General features: G+C 34.6%; 1 protein-coding gene across 3 annotated transcripts in view; it reads left to right on the forward strand.

Moving 5' to 3' along the window:
- Positions 1–21,818, forward strand: part of TBC1D32 (TBC1 domain family member 32) — a 237,348-nt gene that overhangs the window by 208,510 nt on the left and 7,020 nt on the right. For all 3 annotated transcript variants that reach the window (XM_032339668.1, XM_032339670.1, XM_032339669.1), the window contains 2 exons: positions 3,456–3,596; positions 14,142–14,330. In XM_032339668.1, coding sequence (XP_032195559.1) covers positions 3,456–3,596; positions 14,142–14,330 — 330 coding nt within the window. The remainder of the gene's footprint in view (positions 1–3,455; positions 3,597–14,141; positions 14,331–21,818) is intronic.

A 21,818-nucleotide genomic window follows, 5' to 3' on the forward strand; every position in this document is an offset into this window, starting at 1 on the left:
CCAAAGGGATATTGAAAAAGCAAGCCAACGTTGGTGGCATCACAATTCCGGACTTCAAGCTCTATTACAAAGCTGTCATCATCAAGACAGCATGGTACTGGCACAAAAACAGACACATAGATTAATGGAACAGAATAGAGAGCCCAGAAATAGACCCTCAACTCTACAGTCAACTAATCTTCGACAAAGCAGGAAAGAATGTCCAATGGAAAAAAGACAGCCTCTTCAATAAATGGTGCTGGGAAAATTGGACAGCCACATGCAGAAAAATGAAATTGGACCATTTCCTTACACCACACACAAAAATAGACTCAAAATGGATGAAGGACCTCAATGTGCGAAAGGAATCCATCAAAATCCTTGAGGATAACACAGGCAGCAACCTCTTCGACCTCAGCCGCAGCAACATCTTCCTAGGAACAATGCCAAAGGCAAGGGAAGCAAGGGCAAAAATGAACTATTGGGATTTCATCAAGATCAAAAGCTTTTGCACAGCAAAGGAAACAGTTAACAAAATCAAAAGACAACTGACAGAATGGGAGAAGATATTTGCAAACGACATATCAGATAAAGGACTAGTGTCCAGAATCTATAAAGAACTTAGCAAACTCAACACCCAAAGAACAAATAATCCAATCAAGAAATGGGCAGAGGACATGAACAGACATTTCTGCAAAGAAGACATCCAGATGGCCAACAGACACATGAAAAAGTGCTCCATATCACTCGGCATCAGGGAAATACAAATCAAAACCTCAATGAGATATCACCTCACACCAGTCAGAATGGCTAAAATCAACAAGTCAGGAAATGACAGATGCTGGCGAGGATGTGGAGAAAGGGGAACCCTCCTACACTGTTGGTGGGAATGCAAGCTGGTGCAACCACTCTGGAAAACAGCATGGAGGTTCCTCAAAATGTTGAAAATAGAACTGCCCTATGACCCAGCAATTGCACTATTGGGTATTTACCCTAAAGATACAAACGTAGTGATCCAAAGGGGCACATGCACCCGAATGTTTATAGCAGCAATGTCTACAATAGCCAAACTATGGAAAGAACCTAGATGTCCATTAACAGATGAATGGATCAAGAAGATGTGATATATATACACAATGGAATACTATGCAGCCATCAAAAGAAATGAAATCTTGCCATTTGCAACAACATGGATGGAACTAGAGCGTATCATGCTTAGCGAAATAAGTCAAGCAGAGAAAGACAACTATCATATGATCTCCCTGATATGAGGAAGTGGTGATGCAACATGGGGGCTTAAGTGGGTAGGAGAAGAATCAATGAAACAAGATGGGATTGGGAGGGAGACAAACCATAAGTGACTCTTAATCTCACAAAACAAACTGAGGGTTGCTGGGGGGAGGGGGTTTGGGAGAAGGGGGTGGGATTATGGACATTGGGGAGGGTATGTGCTTTGGTGAGTGCTGTGAAGTGTGTAAACCTGGTGATTCACAGACCTGTACCCCTGGGGATAAAAACAAATGTTTATAAAAAATAAAAAATTTAAAAAAAAAAGAATTGTTTCTTATACATACATTTTTTACATCACTAATATGCATATATTCAGAAAATTATTACCTAAGCTTGCATTGAAAATTAATATATAAGGTGATTTTTTGCATCTATTAAACTCATTAGTTCTATTGGACAAGTAGTCATTAGTGAAGTGTGTGTTTCATAAAAGAAGATAAACGATACAGATTCTCAGTTTATATGTATTCGTATACATTAATATATGCATATTAAAATATATGTGTATAAATACATACTTGTGTATATATATTTTTTAAAGATTTATTTACTTGAGAGAGAGAATGCATGTGTGCATGTGTGTGGGGATGGTGGGAGGGAGATGTTTATTTGGGCAGAGGGAGAAATAGAGGGAGGAAGAGAATCTCAAGCAAACTGCAGAGTGCTGAGCTTGATCCTAGGCTCAATCTCATGACCTCGAGATCATGACCTGAACTGAAATCGAGAGTTGGATAGTTAACTGACCAAGCCACCCCAGTGCCCCTTAGTTTATATTATTTTTAACTACTCAAAAGAAAGTTTATTTTTTGTCTTAGACATTCATCTGAGGTTGGCTGTAAGATGTCCACGTAATATGCTATAGTATGTCTCCAGTCATCAGTATATAAAATTATTTTGTGTGTGTGTTCTCCGAGGTATCTCTGAGAACCTGTCATAAAATATATACTTCTACATATATATTCCTATGATATATTCCTATGAAATGATAAATTGTCCTTTATGATGATGAATGATAAAAGAGTAAAACCACTGATAAATCATATCACTGGTTTCAGAAATTTTAGTATATAACTTAAACCTAAATCCTTAAAAGCACTTTAGCAATAAAGTTTGAAAGAAATCCTCATTTTAACTCATATGTAATTGTTATATATAAGTTTGATTTGTTTTACTTTAAAAGCATTAATTTTCTTTTATTACAGTTATCCAGTAAAGAACATAAATGCCTTTCTGAAAGTTTCTTAATTATGTATTGTTCAGAGCTAATTTGAATATAAATTTTAGTGTAAGTCTATTGGGTATAGTTGCTAGTCTGTCAGTTTTTCTTGACACAAAATGATACCTGCCAAGTTTATTATTTGTTTTAAAATATTGTGGTTAGATATTGTATTTATAGTAACATTCATTGAAGAATTATAAAGCAATCATGATGACATAAATTGTACCTAAGAGCCAAACTGAAAATATAACAAACTCTATGAAGAAGTTCCTGAAAAATGCAAGTTTATAAGATATGTGTATATATATCCACACATATATAAATGGACATATAAATAAATATAAAATATATAAATTATATAAGATTAATTTATAACTATTATAGAAATATATACAAAATAGCTGGTCTGAGAACTTTGTTGGGAATGCATTATGCATTTTTCCCAGTTTAAATTTTTTAGAGTTCCTAATTTGTTATTAGTAACTCAAGTTCAAGTTCAGATATAGGTTAATGATATCTTAGAGAAAGGGGACTATGCAAATATCCCAAAGATCTGACAAACTAAAACTTTTTAATGTGATAGAATCATTGGCCAAAGCCAAAGATAGCAAGCATACAGAAGTACACTCAAGTATTAACATGTACAGTTTTATGATTTGTGTACTTGTACATTTATTCTTCCATGCAACAGCCATCACCTTCATTCCACAGGCATTGAATTACAGTATTAAGTTTATTTCTTTGTTTTGGAAGGTATAAATATTGCCTTAATTAAGATTTATTTTTTCTCTGGTCTTTGTAACATTCTGACTTTTTAACTTACATAATTACAATGTTTGCAGTAACTTGTCAGGCCACCACATTAATTCTGAAGTAGCAATTCAAAGCAAAATATTTAGGTAAGTTGATTTGATTATTTTACATTAGTTGCATGTTCATTAATTCTCAATTTTTCCTTTTTATACAGAGGTATCTAGCTACTGACACTATAGAATCTGGCATCCATCCAGTATATTTTTGCAGCACTCACTACATTGAAATGCTCCTGAAGGTGGAGGTGCCACTTGTGTTTTCAGCTTTTCACATGTCTGGTTTCGCACCATCCCAGGTAATCCAGAAGATATAGCGTTTCTTCAACTCCCAGATCTCCATGTCTTCAAAGAAAATTAAATTCTTGGGGTGCCTGGGTGGCTCAGTGGGGTAAGCCTCTGCCTTTGGCTCAGGTCATGATCTCAGGGTCCTGGGATGGAGCCCTGCATCAGGCTCTCTGCTCAGCGGGGAGCCTGCTTCCCTCCACCCACCTCTCTGCCTGCCTCTCTGCCTACTTGTGATCTCTGTCAAATAAATAAATAAAATCTTAAAAAAAATTTTAATTCTCTTCAAATATAAGAAATATACTTAAATTAATAAGATCCTTTTTGTAAGTATTCATATTTTTCTATTTAAATTTCTAAATTGCATTTTTTCCTGTAGGTCTGTTACAATATACAGATTTCTTTAGAGTAGATCCTTAGCATTCACATTTCAAGTTCAACTTCAGCTGTTCAAGGACATAAACATTCTGGAAGTCTGTGACATGTAGGCTTTTTAATGGAGATAATATCTGCTTCATATGGCTAATGTAAGGATTAAGTGAGGTAACTGTGAGTAAGAGTTCTTAACACTGAACATCTGGTATTTGACATACTGCGTCTTAACCTAACAAAAAAAGCCCAGCTCTCTATTTCTGCTCTTGGGATCTGGAAAGGAGTAATGATTTTTCTAGGGCCTGGAGTTACGCTTGTCACATGCAGGAGTGCCTCCAGTACATAGGCAGTCCTTCATTGGTGGAGGGGTGAATTGTTTCCTACTGGTATAAACAGGCTACAACTTAAATTTTTAGAGCTTAAGCTTTTTTATAATTTAGAATTAAATCTTTTTTTTTTTTTTAAAGAACCTTTTTAAAAAATATTTCATTATTTATTTGGCAGAGAGAGAGACAGCGAGAGAGGAAACACAAGCAGGGGGAGTGTGAGAGGGAGCCTAGCAGATGGAGTGGGAGACAGGGAGAAGCAGGCTCCCCGCCCCATGCAGGGGCTGATGATGACCCAAGGCTGAAGGCAGACGCTTAACAACTGAGCCATCCAGATACCCCTAGAATTAAACCTTTAAGTCAGAGTTCCAGAAAGTAGATATACTTAACCAGAAGATATGAACACTTTTAAGACTCTTGACGCATGTCGTCAATTTGCTTTGATCTTACTCTTCTAACAGAAATGGAGAAAATATCTGTTCTTCAGGTCTGGGTATTAGGCTTTTTCAAAACTCATAGATAGATTAATAGGTAGCAATTTCTCTTCTAAAATTTTGTGAATTTTTAAACATTAGTAAGGTTGACTATAATTTCATAGCCTAGTTAATAGTTGAATCTTAATTGCCTGTCTTAGCGTATTTCTTACTGATTTGTATGTTCTTTAAAAGTAGCCCACTATCCAGATATCTTTAATTCCTGTTATATATTTTATTTACTACTGTAATTTATTATTTACTTATTTACTGTTAGTGTTTTTATGTATTTACTATTGTATTTATTACATTTTTCTTCTTACATTCTTATTTCTTAATGCTGATAAGAATCAATCTATCATACACTTCCCCCTGAAAAAGCTAATTTAGCTATTTCTATTGATTTCTTTATGTGCCCTCTAAAGTGATTTTTCCCGGTTTAAGTTGGGCATTTAGATTTGGATAAAATTTAAATTGCTGTTATATTCACTTTTCTCAAAGTAGTTTATAGTTTATGTCTTTACCATACTCAGCCTTCCTATCTAGAAATGTAGTAAGTTTTTCCATTTATTTTCTTTGTACTATATTTTACTGAAGTTGTATATTTTTTCCCATATAGGTGTAGTATCTTTCTTATTACAGATAGTTCTAATTAATGCAGCTTGAAATATTTTTTTCAATTATATTTCCTTTGTGGTTACTGTTGATAATTAGTAAATTATTATATAATCATTAGGTTGTACATTTTTTCTAGATTTGTGTTTTTACAAATTTGTAATATGTTTTCTCTTTCATTTTTAATTAAATTCTGTTATTTTTCTCAGAATAATTCTAAATAGTGGCTTGCTTATTTTAGACTTGAACAGTTATTAAGTAATCATCTAGTATTTCACCATTAAGAGACTTATTCCTTGTCATGGTATGGAAGAATCCTTCTACTTTATGTAAAAATTGAATTTTGTTTCTTTCTTTTAATCAAATAATAATGTTGAATTTTGACAAGTTCCTTTAGGGTTAAGATTATCTTAATCTTGGGGTTTGTTTGACCAGTTTAGGTGACCGTTGATAGATTTCTTAATAGTAAACAATGGTTGCATTTCTTTGGATTTGTCCTCCTGGAATCTTTTCCTCTTTACTACACAATATAGTTCTTGGTAATTTGCCTTTATACGTATTTTGAAGAACCCTTATGTCATGTAATTACATTTACTTGCATCTGATTACTGTGCTTGTTGAGTTTTAAACTTACTGAAATTAATAAGTCTAAATATAACAAGGAATTGTGTGTAATGAAAAAGAATATTATTTCTTGGCCATTTGTAGCTCTTACTTGGCATGTACCTAAAATACTTTGGGGAATTTTCAATCATAAAATGTTTAATTCTGGTTGGAAATAGATACTTAAATGTTTAAGCTCAACAATCTATTCTTTTTACTCTTCTAAAAATCCAATCTAGGTAATAAAATGTTCCTGAGAGCTCTTTTTGCCATTCTAGTCTTGAGTAATATAATGTATATTGTCTAACACCTACAGTCATTTATTAGTTTCTAACATATATCCTTTAACTTTAAAATGGACTACCACAAACTGTGGACAAAACTTGCAGTACCTCTGGCCTCACCATATCAATTTGATACCTTTTTATCATTTTGGCATTTATCAATTTGAAATTGCATATATGTAGCAGATTTATCTAATAAAACCCACTGCATTATTTCTAAGCAGTAATGTTGTTATGTTTCATAACTTAGCTAATGTAAAAATGCCTTTTTAATGGCTCCCGATGTGAGCTAATCATTTTGTGCCTTAAGTATATATCATTGCTTTGTTGATATTATATGCAATTTTACTGCTAATTATAAAATGAGAAACAAATTTTAAGTAACGAATAGGTATAGGTGCTTAAGTAATAATTTGGATACAGATTTTGTATTTCAAAGCTTATTCGTTTTGATCTAATTAGGAGCAGTGCTTTTTGAAGTTGTGAATTTATAGACACTAAGGGATTGGTTGATTAATGAAGGATTTGTGAGTAGGTTGCTAAATAAAAAACACATATCTCTAGAGTAAAAATATATGTTTAACTAGAATACAAAAAAATTAAAACAGAAATATGTGTTGATTAGAGTTTAAGAGTAACAGAGTAGAAAATAAAAATTCACATATATAGTCCTCCTTTTTAAATGAACAGAAAAATCACATGTTCTAATTAACATTTTGATGAATTTTATCCTTTGGTAAAACACTTCCCTTATTGTACTTTATTTAACTTTCCTAGCTTAAGAAGTACCACATATCTTTAATGATTTATAATTCCTTGGGGGTCATTAGTCTGCATATCATTATGGTACTATACTGTGTCAGCAAATGAGCTAACATGGATAATCCTCTGAATATACTTTTAGAAAAACCTCATCATTTTTTCTCATTTGCTGTTTTTTTCTCCTCCTATCATGAAGACTGGATTTAGAAAAAAAAAAACAACTATCCTTACATTTTGTATTTTGTGACATTGTATTTTTTGAAAATGCAGAATTATGTAAATGCAAAGCAGAATGTTTCTTGTTCATGCTCCTATTCATAAATGCATATATATATATCTATATGTATATATGTAAATGTAGATATATATCTATCTCCCTGGGCTTTCCTTCTCATGTTGCTGATGTTGCCATTTGAAATAGTACCTTCTTTCTCCCTTTGCCACATCTTTGTGTCAACTACTTACTCTTTATGTTTGTCCAAATGGAGATTTTTAAAATTTTCTTTAAAGTTTTATTTATTTATTTGACAGAGAGGCAGGGAGAGAGGGAAAACAAGCAGGGAGAGTGGGAGAGGGAGAAGCAGGCTTCCTGCTGAGCAGGGAGCCTGATGTGGAGCTTGATCCCAGGGGTTCTGGGATCATGAATTGAGCCGAGGGCAGCTGCTTAACGACTGAGCCATCCAGGCACCTGGGAGATTTTTTTTTTAAATGAACTACAAGTAGATTTGAATTTGTGTACTGTTTCTGTACTTCTGGTAGAAGTCTGTATCCTGCCCTGGGGAATAGTTATTTTGTCCTTTACCTCTTTAATAGTTGAAAGTTCCTTAAAGGTATGTGTGCTTGATTTATCTACAGGTTCTTTGGATGTGTGATACACAGTATCTTGCCTAGAAGTACAACAGAAATACTCTTATGTGTAACAACCCTGTGCAGTATAAAGATGTATTTCTAGAGCTTATCTCATTTTAAGTTCTGACTACGTCATGTGACAGAAGTAGAAATTCAGAATCCATGAAGTCAGTGAACTGACTTATTGACGTTACCTTGACAGCAAGGACTTCACTTGAAGCCACATCTTTTGATTTTGAAATCAGTTTTCTTTCTTTCTTTGCTAATATTCTTCATTTGGTGAGAGCAAATAAAATAAGGGCCAGAAGAGTTGTTAAAAACATTGTCTTTGAATCATAAAACTTGGTCATTTAGTTCATACTTATTCTGACTTAATCAAGTATCCATTAAAAAATTGTTTTAACCAGACTTTTTTTTACCTAATTCTTATGGCATTTTTTGGAGATTGTTTTTTAAATCTAGATACAAGTGAGAATAGTTTCCTCAGATAAAATAATTATTTTTATCTCAATGTTGCATCTTAATGTCCTTTAGAAGCTTAAGTATGATTGAAGAGCAAAATTGCCTAGGAAGGGTGTGGTACATTTTGATGTATATTATACAAAGATTTTCTTTCCTTGTAAGCCTAAAACACCATTTAAATGTTTTTAAAAGTAATTGGTTTAAGGAACATTGGTTTACTGTAAAAACAATTGTAATTAGTTTGTTTCATTTTCTTTGTAAACTGTTTCATAACTAATATATTTCCATGAATATAAGAACTCAACTTCTTATTTTTGAAAATGCAGTACATTTTTTGGACTTATAAGGGGGAATTTGGCAGTGTCTAGCAAAATCTTACATGCATTTATCCTTTAACCCAGCAGTCTCATTTATGGAAACCTATTGAATTGTCATATCAATTACCAAATTAATCATGTAATTATAAAATTAAATTTATTATTTTAATCTGTCAAATTATCTGACAAAAATTTGAAAATACATACAGTTGTTTGTTATAGCACTGGTTTTAGTATCACAAGACTAAAAACTGCAAATGTCTATCGATAGGGACCTGGTTGAAAAATTATGGTTTATCCTTGGTGGAATACCATGCAGTTGTAAAAATGAAAAATACCTCTGTATATTGTGTTGGAGTGATATGCAGGATCCTTTGTTAAGTGTTAAAAAGGTGAAGAAAAAAAGTGTTTAGTGTGTTACCATTTATATAAGAAAGAGTGAAGATAACAAATGCATGTACAAATGTGTTTTATTAAAAACATGAAAGAATATATCACATTTTTTTAAATGATTGCTTATAAGGATAAGGAAGGAATGAGCTGAAGAGTCAAGGAATATACCTTACTTTTGTATTTTTACTTTGGAATCATTTAAATATTTCATATGGTGATATAGATACATGTAACCAACAAAATAAACAAATTCTGTCCCTAAGAATATAAAATCAAACTGAAGCAAATGAACCCAACAGTACATATTTGATAATATAACCTATCACTTTAAATCACAGTAATTTGACTGTATGAGTCAAGTGATATGTTGCATAAAGACAAAGAACAGCAAAAATACTGTTTTAAGTAATTATATTGCTTGTGGTAGTGCTGATATTCTAAGATTATTTTTGTCTTGTGTGATAGATCAAAAGAAAAACTGATGCCACTGATAACGGATTTTCTGTATGTTTTAAAGCAAACGCATATAATTCATCACAACTTATGATCTATTTCTTTTAAAAAGTTTAATAAGTAAGGGGATCCTGTTGTGGGGGGGGGGGCGTAGATGTGCTGAAGAACCTTCCCAATCAAAATTTCAAATCTGTGATGGGCCTGGTTCATGAACTGCTTTTATATATATATATATATATGTATATATATATATACATATATATATATGAAAAATTCCATAATAAAAAAGTGTTTTATGAGTTTATCATTCTGCTTAGACACATGCTATTTCCTTTATACTTTTAGAATTCTAGATTGTTAGCTGATTTGCAAACCTTTGCATTCTATAGAGAAGTTATTTACTTAAGGATTAAATGCTGTGACTCATTGCTCACTCTTCTAGGGGAACACGATTTTAGAATTCTATTACGGTTTAATAATTCTGGACCATCTTGCACACAGAATATCTGATATAATTTCTGCCAAATGAAGAGGGACATATATTTAAAAAGTGCACATCTCCCCTTTGAGTGTCAACTCTATGAGAGCAAAGACTACATGTCTTTTGTTTACTTAAAAATTATAATGCTTGTTTGTATATTAGGTACTTGATAAATAGTAAATGAATAATAAACATCTGTATTTTCTTATAGAGTAATATTATACAGTGCTTTGTGTACTTTCAGAGTGTTTTCAGTTATAATCATTTTCCTTTCCTAAATTTCCCATACATAGAAAAAGGCATTATTTCTGTTTAATGGAAGAAAAATAGACAATGTAATAAAACAATGCTTGAATGTATGTAAACACCAGAAAACTGCATTAATAACTATGTATAAGAAAGAACTAATTGCAGATTATGGGGTGACTTTCTTTTAACCAAAAAAGGTAAGTATTTCCCTACATATGTTTTAAGTTCAGATATCTTTGTTTGAACCGTATAAAGTTGTGAGGCTTCAAGATCAAAATAGTTGCGGATCAGCAGTTTCACACCGTCCAACCTGTAGTGCAGTAAGGCTGCTAAAAAAGAAGACAGTCAAAAGCTGTGACCCTCTCATCGCTGTCTACATGTCACTCATCCCTACCTAAAACTGACAGCTGAATGGGAACTGCTTTTTCTGGCACTGGTTTTTCTGGTTGTGGGATCATTTGTACTAATTTCTACTCTTCTTTTGTTTCTCCTTAATTCATTCAGAGACTCATTTTTATTAACCTAGCATGGAATAAGTTGCTTGGCCTTACTAGCTATAGCAAAGAACAGAGACAGAACTCTGGCAGCAGTACATTAAGGGAATTAAAAGTATTACTTCTCAAAAAATGTCTGCTTCAACCTATCTAGCAAAGTAAGAATAGTGAAGATATTTTCTCCCCAGTGCAGTAGAGCCATATTATGTGGGCAATAGAAGATTGGTAATGAACTCTGCATGCCAAGCAGACCCTTGACCCTTCAGGTCAAGATCTGAGAGAAGAATCCTATTAGTGCTAAGACTAAAGTTGGGAGAAAAGGAAATTAAATACACTGTGCCTGTTGATAGCATTGGACATTCATAGATAAAATTTCAATACTGAGTTAACTTGTAGGCTCTATGACTAGATTTTGAGCATTATAGAATGGGGTCATAATATTTATAAAGCAAAAATTTTTCCCTAGGAATGGAATTACAGTAAAAAAATAAGAAAATATAAGTGATATGTAGTTGGCATTATCAATAATAGGAAATACAAGTGGAAAATGAGATGAAAAGATATGTCTCTAATAGCGGCAAATAATGTTACTGGTTGACATAAGTAATAACACATGGAAAAACAATTCATTAATACCATCTGGTAGGGGCTGAATTGTGTCACCCCACCCCCAAAATTCATATGTTGAAACCTTCATCACCACTACCCTGGAGAATGACTATATTTGAAGGGGTAATTAAGTTAAAGTGAGATTACATTAGGGTAGGCCCTAATCCAGTTTGTCTGCTGTCCTTAAAAGAAGAAATTTGGACACAGATATCTAGAGGAAGACCAGGCGAAAACATAGAAGACTGCCATCTACAAGCCAAGGAGAGGGAGGGGTCCAACCCTGCCAACCCTGTGTTCTGCAGAACTGTGAGAAGATAAATTTCTGTTTTTAAGTCACCCAGTCTGTGCTACAAACACCATGTTCAAGCTACTTAAAGGTAGAATCAATATTCCCCAAAATTGAATCAGATCTATACAAAATGAGTTTTAGAAAGTATTCCAGAACACCCAAAGAACAAATAATCCAATCAAGAAATGGGCAGAGGATATGAACAGTCATTTCTGCAAAGAAGACATCCAGATGACCAATAGACCCATGAAAAAGTGCTCCATAACACTCGGCATCAGGGAAATACAAATCAAAACCACAATGAGATATCACCTCACACCAGTCAGAATGGCTAAAATCAACAAGTCAGGAAATGACAGATGCTGGCGAGAATGTGGAGAAAGGGGAACCCTCCTACACTGTTGGTGGGAATGCAAGCTGGTGCAGCCACTCTGGAAAACAGCATGGAGGTTCCTCAAAATGTTGAAAATAGAACTGCCCTATGACCCAACAATTGCACTATTGGGTATTTACCCTAAAGATACAAACGTAGTGTTCCAAAGGGGCACATGCACCCAAATGTTTATAGCAGCAATGTCCACAATAACCAAACTATGGAAAGAACCTAGATGTCCATCAACAGATGAATGGATAAAGAAGTGGCATATATACACAATGGAATACTATGCAGCCATCAAAAGAAATGAAATCTTGCCATTTGCGACGATGTAGATGGAACTAGAGGGTATCATGCTTAGCGAAATAAGTCAAGTGGAGAAAGACAGCTATCATATGATCTCCCTGATATGATGAGGTGGTGTGCAACATGGGGGGTTAAGGGGGTAGGAGAAGAATAAATGAAACAAGATGTGATTGGGGGGGATACAAACCATAAGTGACTCTTAATCTCACAAAACAAACTGAGGGTTGCTAGGGGGAGGGGTGTTGGGAGAGGGGGGCGTGGTTATGAGTATTGGGGAGGGTATGTGCTATGGTGAGTGCTGTGAAGTGTGTAAACCTGGCGATTCACAGACCTGTACCCCTGGGGATAGAAATATATGTTTATAAAAAATTAAAAATTTAAAGAATAAATAAATAAATAAAGTATTCAAGAATATTTCTTTTAAAGGATAAATAATAGAACAAAAAAAGGAATATTTTCTGCATCTGTTTTTTTAGATCTGTGACAAATTGAGATAAGCCATTATATCGGTTCCTATTTTCTGCTCCCCACCCCAAAAACAGAAGTATAAGAGCGATTCAACAAAGGAATTATTTCTTCACCAGTAATTTGTAAATCATAAATGAAAGTTAGAATACTGGAAAGTAATTATCTTAGTCTCCTAGGACTACAGTATCAAAATAGTATGAAATGGGTAGCTTTAAACAACAGAAATTTATTGACTCCCAGTTTTGGAGTAGTCCAGAATGAAAGTTTTAACGACTGTGTTCCCTCTGAAGGTGCTAGGGAAAGAACTCTCTGATGCCTCTCTCCTAGGTTCTAATAGCCTTAGATGGTTTGGCTTGTAAATGCCATTTTCCAGTCCTCTGTCTTCACATGACATTCCCAATGTGTGCCTTTTCATCGTCTTTCTGTATGTATGTGTTTCTCTGTTCACATTTTCCCTATCTGATACCAGTCATATTAGGATAGGACTAACCTATCCTAAAGTGATCTCATCTTATCTTGATTACCTCTGTAAAAACCCTGTTTCCAAATATTGTTACAAGCACAAGTACTGTGGGTTGGTTAGAACTTGGACTACTTTTTGGGAGAGAGACACAATTCCACCCATAACATTAATGTACCCAAATGTTAGCAGTGTTAATCACTGTTGCCATTGTTACTATGTTTTTTTTTTAACCTTTTCTGTTTTTTTCCTTCAATAAGCATGTATTCCTTTTATAAGCTAAACAATCTGAATGTTACTCAAAAAGTAAGATAAATGATTTTTGTAAAAATCTCACTTTTAAATTGTTTTCTACATTAGCTCCCAGTTTTTATATTAAACAGTCCTGTTTGGTTTAAATTATTTTCTGATTCAGCAAGAGTCCATTTGCATTAATACAACATTTAGCAATCTGTCATCTGCATAATTATACTTCTGTGATTAAAGGTAGGGTAGAAAAAACTCCCATCTCTGAATTAAAATGGTCTGTTAGCATTTGTTATCTGTAGAGAGGAGACTGCTGTTGTGGGTAAGAGGAGGATTGTATGAATAAAGAAGGCATTAAGCAATAGGTAAATGAGCAGTGGGCACATCATCAGTTTACCTCTAAGTCTCGAGTCCCTGAGCCATGAAAGTTTTCTCATGCATCAGGCAAGTAGATGAAGCATCCTAGTATGTAGGTTGTCTTTCTATTTGGATCATATGTCAAACTCTTCATTGGTTTTGTGTGAATCACTGATTTTTAAAATATGGTTTTTAAAAATATGGTATTTTTATTTAAATTTTTTATTTAAATTTTTTATTTAAATATTTAAAAATACTGCTTTTTAAAAATATGGTTTTATAAGCTTTCTAATGAAGTGACTTCTTTTTTCCTAGATTTGCCTACAATGGATAACTCAGTGTTTCTGGAATTATTTGGATTGGATAGAAATCTGCCATTATATTGCTACTTGTGTTTTCCTTGGTCCTGATTATCAAGTGTATATCTGTATAGCTATATTCAAGCATCTGCAGCAAGACATTCTGCAGCACACTCAGACTCAAGATCTACAAGTTTTCCTGAAAGTAAGTAATTTTAGAGGGAAAATGGTGGTTAAGAGTTCATAGTTAATAAATAAATAAAATCTTAAAAAAATAAAAACGAGTTCATAGCTAACTTTGATGGGATGCGTATATGTCAGACACTTTTCTCGACAGTCATCTGAAAATAACCTTAAAAAGTAGGTACTAGGGGCACCTGGGTGGCTTAGTAGGTTAAAGCCTCTGCCTTCAGCTCGGGTCATGATCCCAGGGTCCTGGGATCGAGCCCTACGTTTGGCTCTCTGCTCAGCAGGGAGTCTGCCTCTCCCTCTGCTCCTCCCCCTGCTTGTGATCTCTCTCTCTTTCAAATAAATAAAATCTTTAAAAAAAAAAAAGTAGGTACTATTATTCTCATTTTAGAGATGAAGAAATGAGGCATCAACTCAAGTTGCTCAAGATGACACACTCGGGAGTGGTGGGACTGTAGTGTGAAGGAGCTAAGCTGTTAGCCAGTGTGCTGTCCCACAAGATGTATTTTATATCTATATCTATCTCCATATATTCCTTATATCTTATCTAGTTACTAAAAGTTCAAGCTACTATGTTAAGATAGAGGTTTGAAATATTTTAAAAACACTTAATGTAAATTCCTATGCCTTCATATTCTGCATTTTTTAAACTTTCACCTATGTTTATAAAACATTTCCATGAAAGATTATTCTATCATAACGTTTTTTTAAAAAGTCACTACATTATGTAAGTTCATATTTTAAAACAAGATATAACTTGTTTTCTATCTCACAGTAATATGAGTTTTGAAGCTCTGGACTTTAAGAAATATGGTTATATAAATACATCCCTGTGTGTAATTTCTGATGAAACCCCAACCCTAAGTTAAAATCTCTCCTTGAATCTGAGAGATTCTCTCAAATGTTTCCCTCCCCCTGCTCCCCTCACCATCCCACACATACACATACACATGCATACACCAAAGCCAGCATTTGTCCTTTGCTAGATTTTCTCTAGCTCAACAAGTAATTTCTGTTAATTAATTTTATCATTTTTTTGCTTTTTTTAAATGAACATATAATGTATTATTTACCCCAGCGGTATGGGTCTGTGTTCATCAGTCTTATATGATACATAGCACTCCCCATAGTACATCACCCAGCCACCTTATCCCTCCTGTTCCCCTCCACTCCAGCAACCCTCAGTTTGTTTCCTGAGATTAAGAGTCTCTTAGGGTTAGTCTCTCTCTCTGGTTTTGTCTTGTTTCATTTTTCCCTCCCTTCCCCTATGATCCTCTGCTTTGTTTCTCAAATTCCACATTTCAGTAAAATCATATGATAATTGCCTTTCTCTGATTGACTTATTTTGCTTAGCATAATACCCTCTAGTTCCATCCATGTTATTGCAAATGGCAAGATTTCACTTTCTGATGGCTGCATAATATTCCATTGTGTATCTATACCACATCTTTTTTATCCATTCATCTGTTGATGGACATCTGGGCTCTTTTCATAGTTTGGGTATTGTGGACATTGCTGCTGTAAACATTGGGGTGCAGGTGTCCCTTTGGATCACTACATTTGTATATTGAGGATAAATACCCAGTAGTGTGATTGCAGGGTCATGGGGTAGCTCTATTTTCAACTTTCTGGGGAACCTCCATGCTGTTTTCCAGATTGGCTGCACCAGCTTACATTCTCATCAACAGTGTAGGAAGGTTTTCCTCCGCATCCTCACCAACATCTGTTATTTCCTGACTTGTTAATTTTAACCATTCTGACTGGCGTGAGGTGGTGTCTCATTGTGGTTTTAATTTTATCATTATTCTTTACCACTTAGAGCTCTTTTCCCTTTAATCATGATTTTCTATAAATAAATGCCACTGATTATTCAAGATTGCCAAACTATCAAGAATTTTTTTTATTTTATAAATACTGAATTCAAAAGGTCTCAAACTTTTTTTTTTTAAGATTTTATTTATTTATTTGACAGAGAGAGATCACAAGTAGGCAGAGAGGCAGGCAGAGAGAGAGAGGAGGAAGCAGGCTCCGTGCTGAGCAGAGAGCCCGATGCAGGACTCGATCCCAGGACCCTGAGATCATGACCTGAGCCGAAGGCAGTGGCTTAACCCACTGAGCCACCCAGGTGCCCCAGGTCTCAAACTTTTTACATATATCCCTAGAATGTTAGCTCAGGAACTTTTTTTTTTTTTTTTTTTTTTAAGAGAGAGAGAGAGAGAGAGTGAGCATGAGCAAGGTAGGAGTGAAGGGCCAGGGGAGAGAGAGAAGAGAGAATCTTAAGCATGCTCCATGCCCAGCAGGTAGCCTGACATGGGTCTCCATCTCAAAAGATCATGACCTGCGCCAAAATCCAGAGTTGGATGCTCAACCGACTGAGTCATGCAGGCCTTCCTTAGGAACATTTTTAATGAAAATATATACCAAGACAATGATTGTCTGTGTAAAAGGAAAACTTATGTAGAAAAATAAAATAATTATCTGAAAGAGGTAATTTGGAGAACAGGGATGGTTAAACAAATGGGGATTATGTTGAGGACAAAATGTGGGTTCCTTTTTAGTAAGTGACACTTTCGTTACTACCGTGGTCAATTATAGGAATTTCAGAGTCTGAAATTTTCCCAAGCACTTATAATGTCCTTTAACCTGTAATTCTCTAACCTTTTATCCCACTTCAGTTTCTCTTACAGTGTTTGTCATAGCCAAAATTTTTTAATATATATTTTTGTTAGTCTTCCTCAGTATAATGTGTATGTTGCACTAGGACAGTGATTTTTGTCTATCTCATTTACTAATATGTTTTTAATGCCTTTAGCAGGACCTGGAATATAATAGGTGCCTAATAAATATTTGTTGATAGAATAAACAAATAACATACGAGAGAAAGATGAACTTATTTTTGTTCACATTTAAAAACAAACATTACTAAATTCTTCAAATCTAACTAATGTTGGTGTTATTGTAGTTTCTTCTCTTTGTTGACTACTTCTTGATAAATTCTAAAGATCTTTTAAATGAGGGGGAAAAGGTCATTATTCAAGTCCTATTTAAATTACTAAAATTTTAATTGAATTGGTTTAAATCCAAACTAAGAACATGTTGGCAAAGAACTAATTAATTTTAGTACTTATCCTGAAACTAACCTTCTTACTCCTTCTGTTTGTATTCATCTGAGGGATTAGGAAAAATATCTTTATGATATTGGACTTCATTTTATTTTTTGTTCTGTTTCCAACAGGTAGGCCTCAAGTTCACTGACCTCTTTTGGTGGGCAGTTATTTTTCTTGTGAGATAAATTCGAGTATGGTTTATTTAAGTATTATTACATGCACTTTTACTCTATTAAGCCCTGTTATGACCTGTTGTTTCCCATGTTTATAAACATATATACTCTTTCCCATTTACTCACATTTTAACCAATCATGAAACTTTGGTTAATAAAGTGATGTTCACTTTTCCTTCCCTTGAAGACAAGTCAGAAATAGTTATATAATTTAAAAATTTCTCCTTCAACTATAATTTAAGTATTAAACCTGGGGAATTATGTTTTATGCTTCTAATCCAGAAATCTCAGACTTGTACAAAGGGTGAAAAAAAAGTAGTAATTATCCATATAACTATAAACCACAGCCATAATACTATTCTTATATAGGTTACATGTTATCTCTTGACTGTACATATTTAAATATGATTGTTTCTGTAGAGGTGGAGTAGAATAGAGGACTTTTGCTTTTTAGCATATTTGTTGTTGTTGTTGTTTTTATTTATGAAGAATGGGTCCATACTTCTTTCATAATAAAACTTTTTAAAAGGGGGGTATTGAATCATTATATAAAAATAGATAAAACAAGCATCTAACTGTTATAAATATATTCAAATAATCAGGCCCAATTGAAAGTTTCCAGAACACTGAAAACCACAAGCATGTTTTCAACTATTATCAGTTATCCTGAGAAACTTCAGGTAATGGGATGGTTCCAGAAGATTGAAAATATGCAGTTAAAATTTTCTGGTTTAAGTTTCATTTATTGACCGAGAGTGACATGATAGAACCATTGCTTTAGGAATGATAATAATCTGTCTGAAGCATATAGTATAGAAACAATATTAACCCATTTGTATTCATTTGGGTTTAGGCTCAGGATTTTAAATTAGGCAATTAGGAGTCTAGATGCATTGCCTACGTTTCTGATAGCCCACTGAGTAATTCTTCATGATCAGTGTATTAAAAAGATGATTTGGAATTTCTTAGGCCAGGTGGTGAACATGAATAGTCAGGCCAAGTTTACTTGAACAACAAAATCCCGCCCCCAAAACCCCAAACACTTTATTTTTCCCCTTTTGACTAAATCACTAAATGATTACATGAACAGCGTGGGTGTAAGATGGTATCAGCAAGGTGTTTTCTGAGTTTTTCACATTTTCTTTGTAGACACAATAAATAAGTGGGTTTGATAATAGAGCAGCATTATATATTATGTACAATGAGTGTATTACTCCCACACGTGGTGATTGATAGATCAGTCCTGAGCTAAGACAACTTTTGAAGGTTTGTTGAAGGGCTTACTTAGTCCTTGGATTCAGGGTCCTGGATTTTTTTTTAATCAGTGATAGATGATGGTTCAGAAAATCTGTGAGCATTACACTTACCAGAAAGAAAAACATGCTCTAGAAAAATAAGCACAGTACTCTTAAATATACCAGTGAACTTAAAAGTCTAAAGTTTGTTGGTTTTCCTTTTTATTTTATTTTATTTTATTTTATTTTATTTATTTGACAGAGAGAGAGATCACAAGTAGGCAGAGAGGCAGGCAGAGGGATAGGGAGAAGCAGGCTCTCCACTGAGCAGGGAGCCCAATGTGGGGCTCGATCCCAGGACCCTGGGATCATGACCTGAGCTGAAGGCAGAGGCTAACCCACTGAGCCACCCAGATGCCCCCCCCCCTTTCTTAAGTGGAGTGTGTCTGTCACTTTCTCTCTCTTTCTCCCTCCCTCTCTCCCTCTCGCTCTCTCTTTCCCAGTCACTCACTCTTACTCACTCATGCAAGCAAGCCACTTTAGAAAGAGTGTAATAGTACTTTAGAAGACCCACTGTTTTAGCCAACTGGCTATATTGCATTTCTCTCTAGCATGATAACAGGTTGGCAGTGATCTTGGTTTTAGTTTGTGAATTCAATTGATTTCAACTTGGAAAAAACGTCACTGAAATGCCAGGCTAGGAAAAGATTGCCTTCCAGTGAAAATCAGGCTGTGAATGCTCAAGATACTTAATTAAAATGCTTCAACTAAATCCTGCATGTTATGGCAAAATCAATTTATAATTATGAAAAAATCAAATTAATTTCAATCCAATCAGTAAATTGTCAAGAGGAATTTTGTTGTTGTTGTTCCTGCAGCTGTTACCAGAACATGTTGACAGGGTAAGGAATGGAGATCAGTCTGAGAAACAGCACATGAATTGCTAAGCTTTTAAAAGACAAAAGTATACATGGTACAAAAAATAATTCATCATCTGAGGGAATAGATAAAACACATTTGGTTTTATGTTAACTGTAGTTTGCAAATAAGTGTTTTTCACTGTTCTTGTATCACTGGGTTTGCTTGCATTCAAATTTTGGCTCTGTCACTCTGTAAGCTTGGACACCTTGCTTAACCTCTCTGTGCCTCAGTTTTCTCATCTGTATAATTGGGTGTAAATAATACCTATTCCATGGAATTGTTGAGGAATTAAATGATACGTTTTCGTAAAATACTTCTAGAATACTGTCTGGCACATAGCAAGTGCATTAAAAAAAAAACAGCAGTTATTTGAATATCTACATCCCTGTCCCATCCTTCTTGTTATTAACTGAAGAAAAAGATTGTATACAAGCATAGCAAAGGATGTAGGCCTTTTTTCTGAGTCCATAACTAGACCATATACTTTGCTTCCATTTTTTTCTTCTCTAGCCCTGTAGATATTTTAGGAAATCATAGTAATACCTGACATACACTTCAGATCCAGGTCAGGATCGTTCTCTTACATTGTATCTGATAAAGGCCTGTTCCCTCATTTACCCCGCCAGGATTAGATCATCTCCCTAGTCATCACACAATGCCCACGTATCCCGTAGCTAAGTTAAAGTTAATTAATTATTTATTATTTTTAAATTTTGTATTTAAGTTAAGTTTAGTTAACATATACTGGATTATTACTTTCAGGGTTAAATTTAGTGATTCATCAGTTGCATATAACACTCGTACTCATTACGTCAAGTGCCCTCCTTATTAACCATCACCCAGTTACCCCATCTCTCTACCCCACCCCCTGCAGTTTTCAGTTTGTTTCCTATAGTTAAGAGTCTTATGGTTTGCCTCCCTCTCTGTTTTCATTTTATTTTTTCTTCCTTTCCCCTATATTCATCTCTTTTGTTTCTTAAATTCTACATATGAATGAAATCATACAGTATTTATCTTTCTCTGCCTGGCTTACTTCGATTGGCATAATACCGTCTAGTTCCATCCATGTCATTGGAAATGGCAAGATTTCATTTTTTTTTTTTGATGGCTGAGTAATACTACATTGTATATGTGTGTGTGTGTTACATCTTCTTTATCCGTTCATCTGTTGATGGCCCTCTAGTCTCTTTCCATATTTTGGCTGTTGTGGACATTGCTGTTATAAACATTGGAGTGCATGTACCCTTTCGAATCATTATGTTTGTGTTCTTTGTATAAATACCCAGTAATGTAATTGCTGGTTCATGGGATAGTTCTATTTTTACCTCTTTGAGGAAGCTCCATACAATTTTCCAGAGTAGCGGTGCGAGTTTGCATTCCTACCAATGGTGTGAGAAGGTTCCCTCTTTGCATCCTTGCCAACATCTCTTGTTTCCTGAGTTGTTAATTCTAGCCATTCTGATCAGTGTGAGGTTATATGAGTTAAAATCTTTTAAGAATCACATACTCTTTCCTAAATACTTACGAACCTCATACTCTGTCCAGAGCTACGCACACTCCATAAACTTCCCTAATCCTGAGGATCCTTAGTGTGCTTATTAAAACTGACATATCTGGGGTGCCTGGGTTGCTCAGTGGGTTAAGCCGCTGCCTTCGGCTCAGGTCATGATCTCAGGGTCCTGGGATCGAGTCCCGCATCGGGCTCTCTGCTCAGCAGGGAGCCTGCTTCCCTCTCTCTCTCTCTCTGCCTGCCTCTCCATCTACTTGTGATTTCTCTCTGTCAAATAAATAAATAAAATCTTTAAAAAAAAAAAAAAAACCTGACATATCTGGACTCCTCCCCAGATCTACCCAAACAATTTTTGTGACAGGCCTGAGTTGCCAGGTTTTAGTATAAAATCTCAAATCGCTTGAAACCTTTGACTATGTAAAAATGTTACTTTTGAAACTTGAATCCAGAATGCCAACACCAGGGATTTAATAGTTTTGGGGCTGTTGAGCTCTGGGATTTCTGATTATACCAAGCACCCCAGGAGAAACATACTAGAAAAAACATTACTTACAGTTT

The sequence above is a fragment of the Mustela erminea genome, chromosome 4, assembly GCF_009829155.1.
Source record: "Mustela erminea isolate mMusErm1 chromosome 4, mMusErm1.Pri, whole genome shotgun sequence".
Lineage (NCBI taxonomy): Eukaryota > Metazoa > Chordata > Mammalia > Carnivora > Mustelidae > Mustela > Mustela erminea.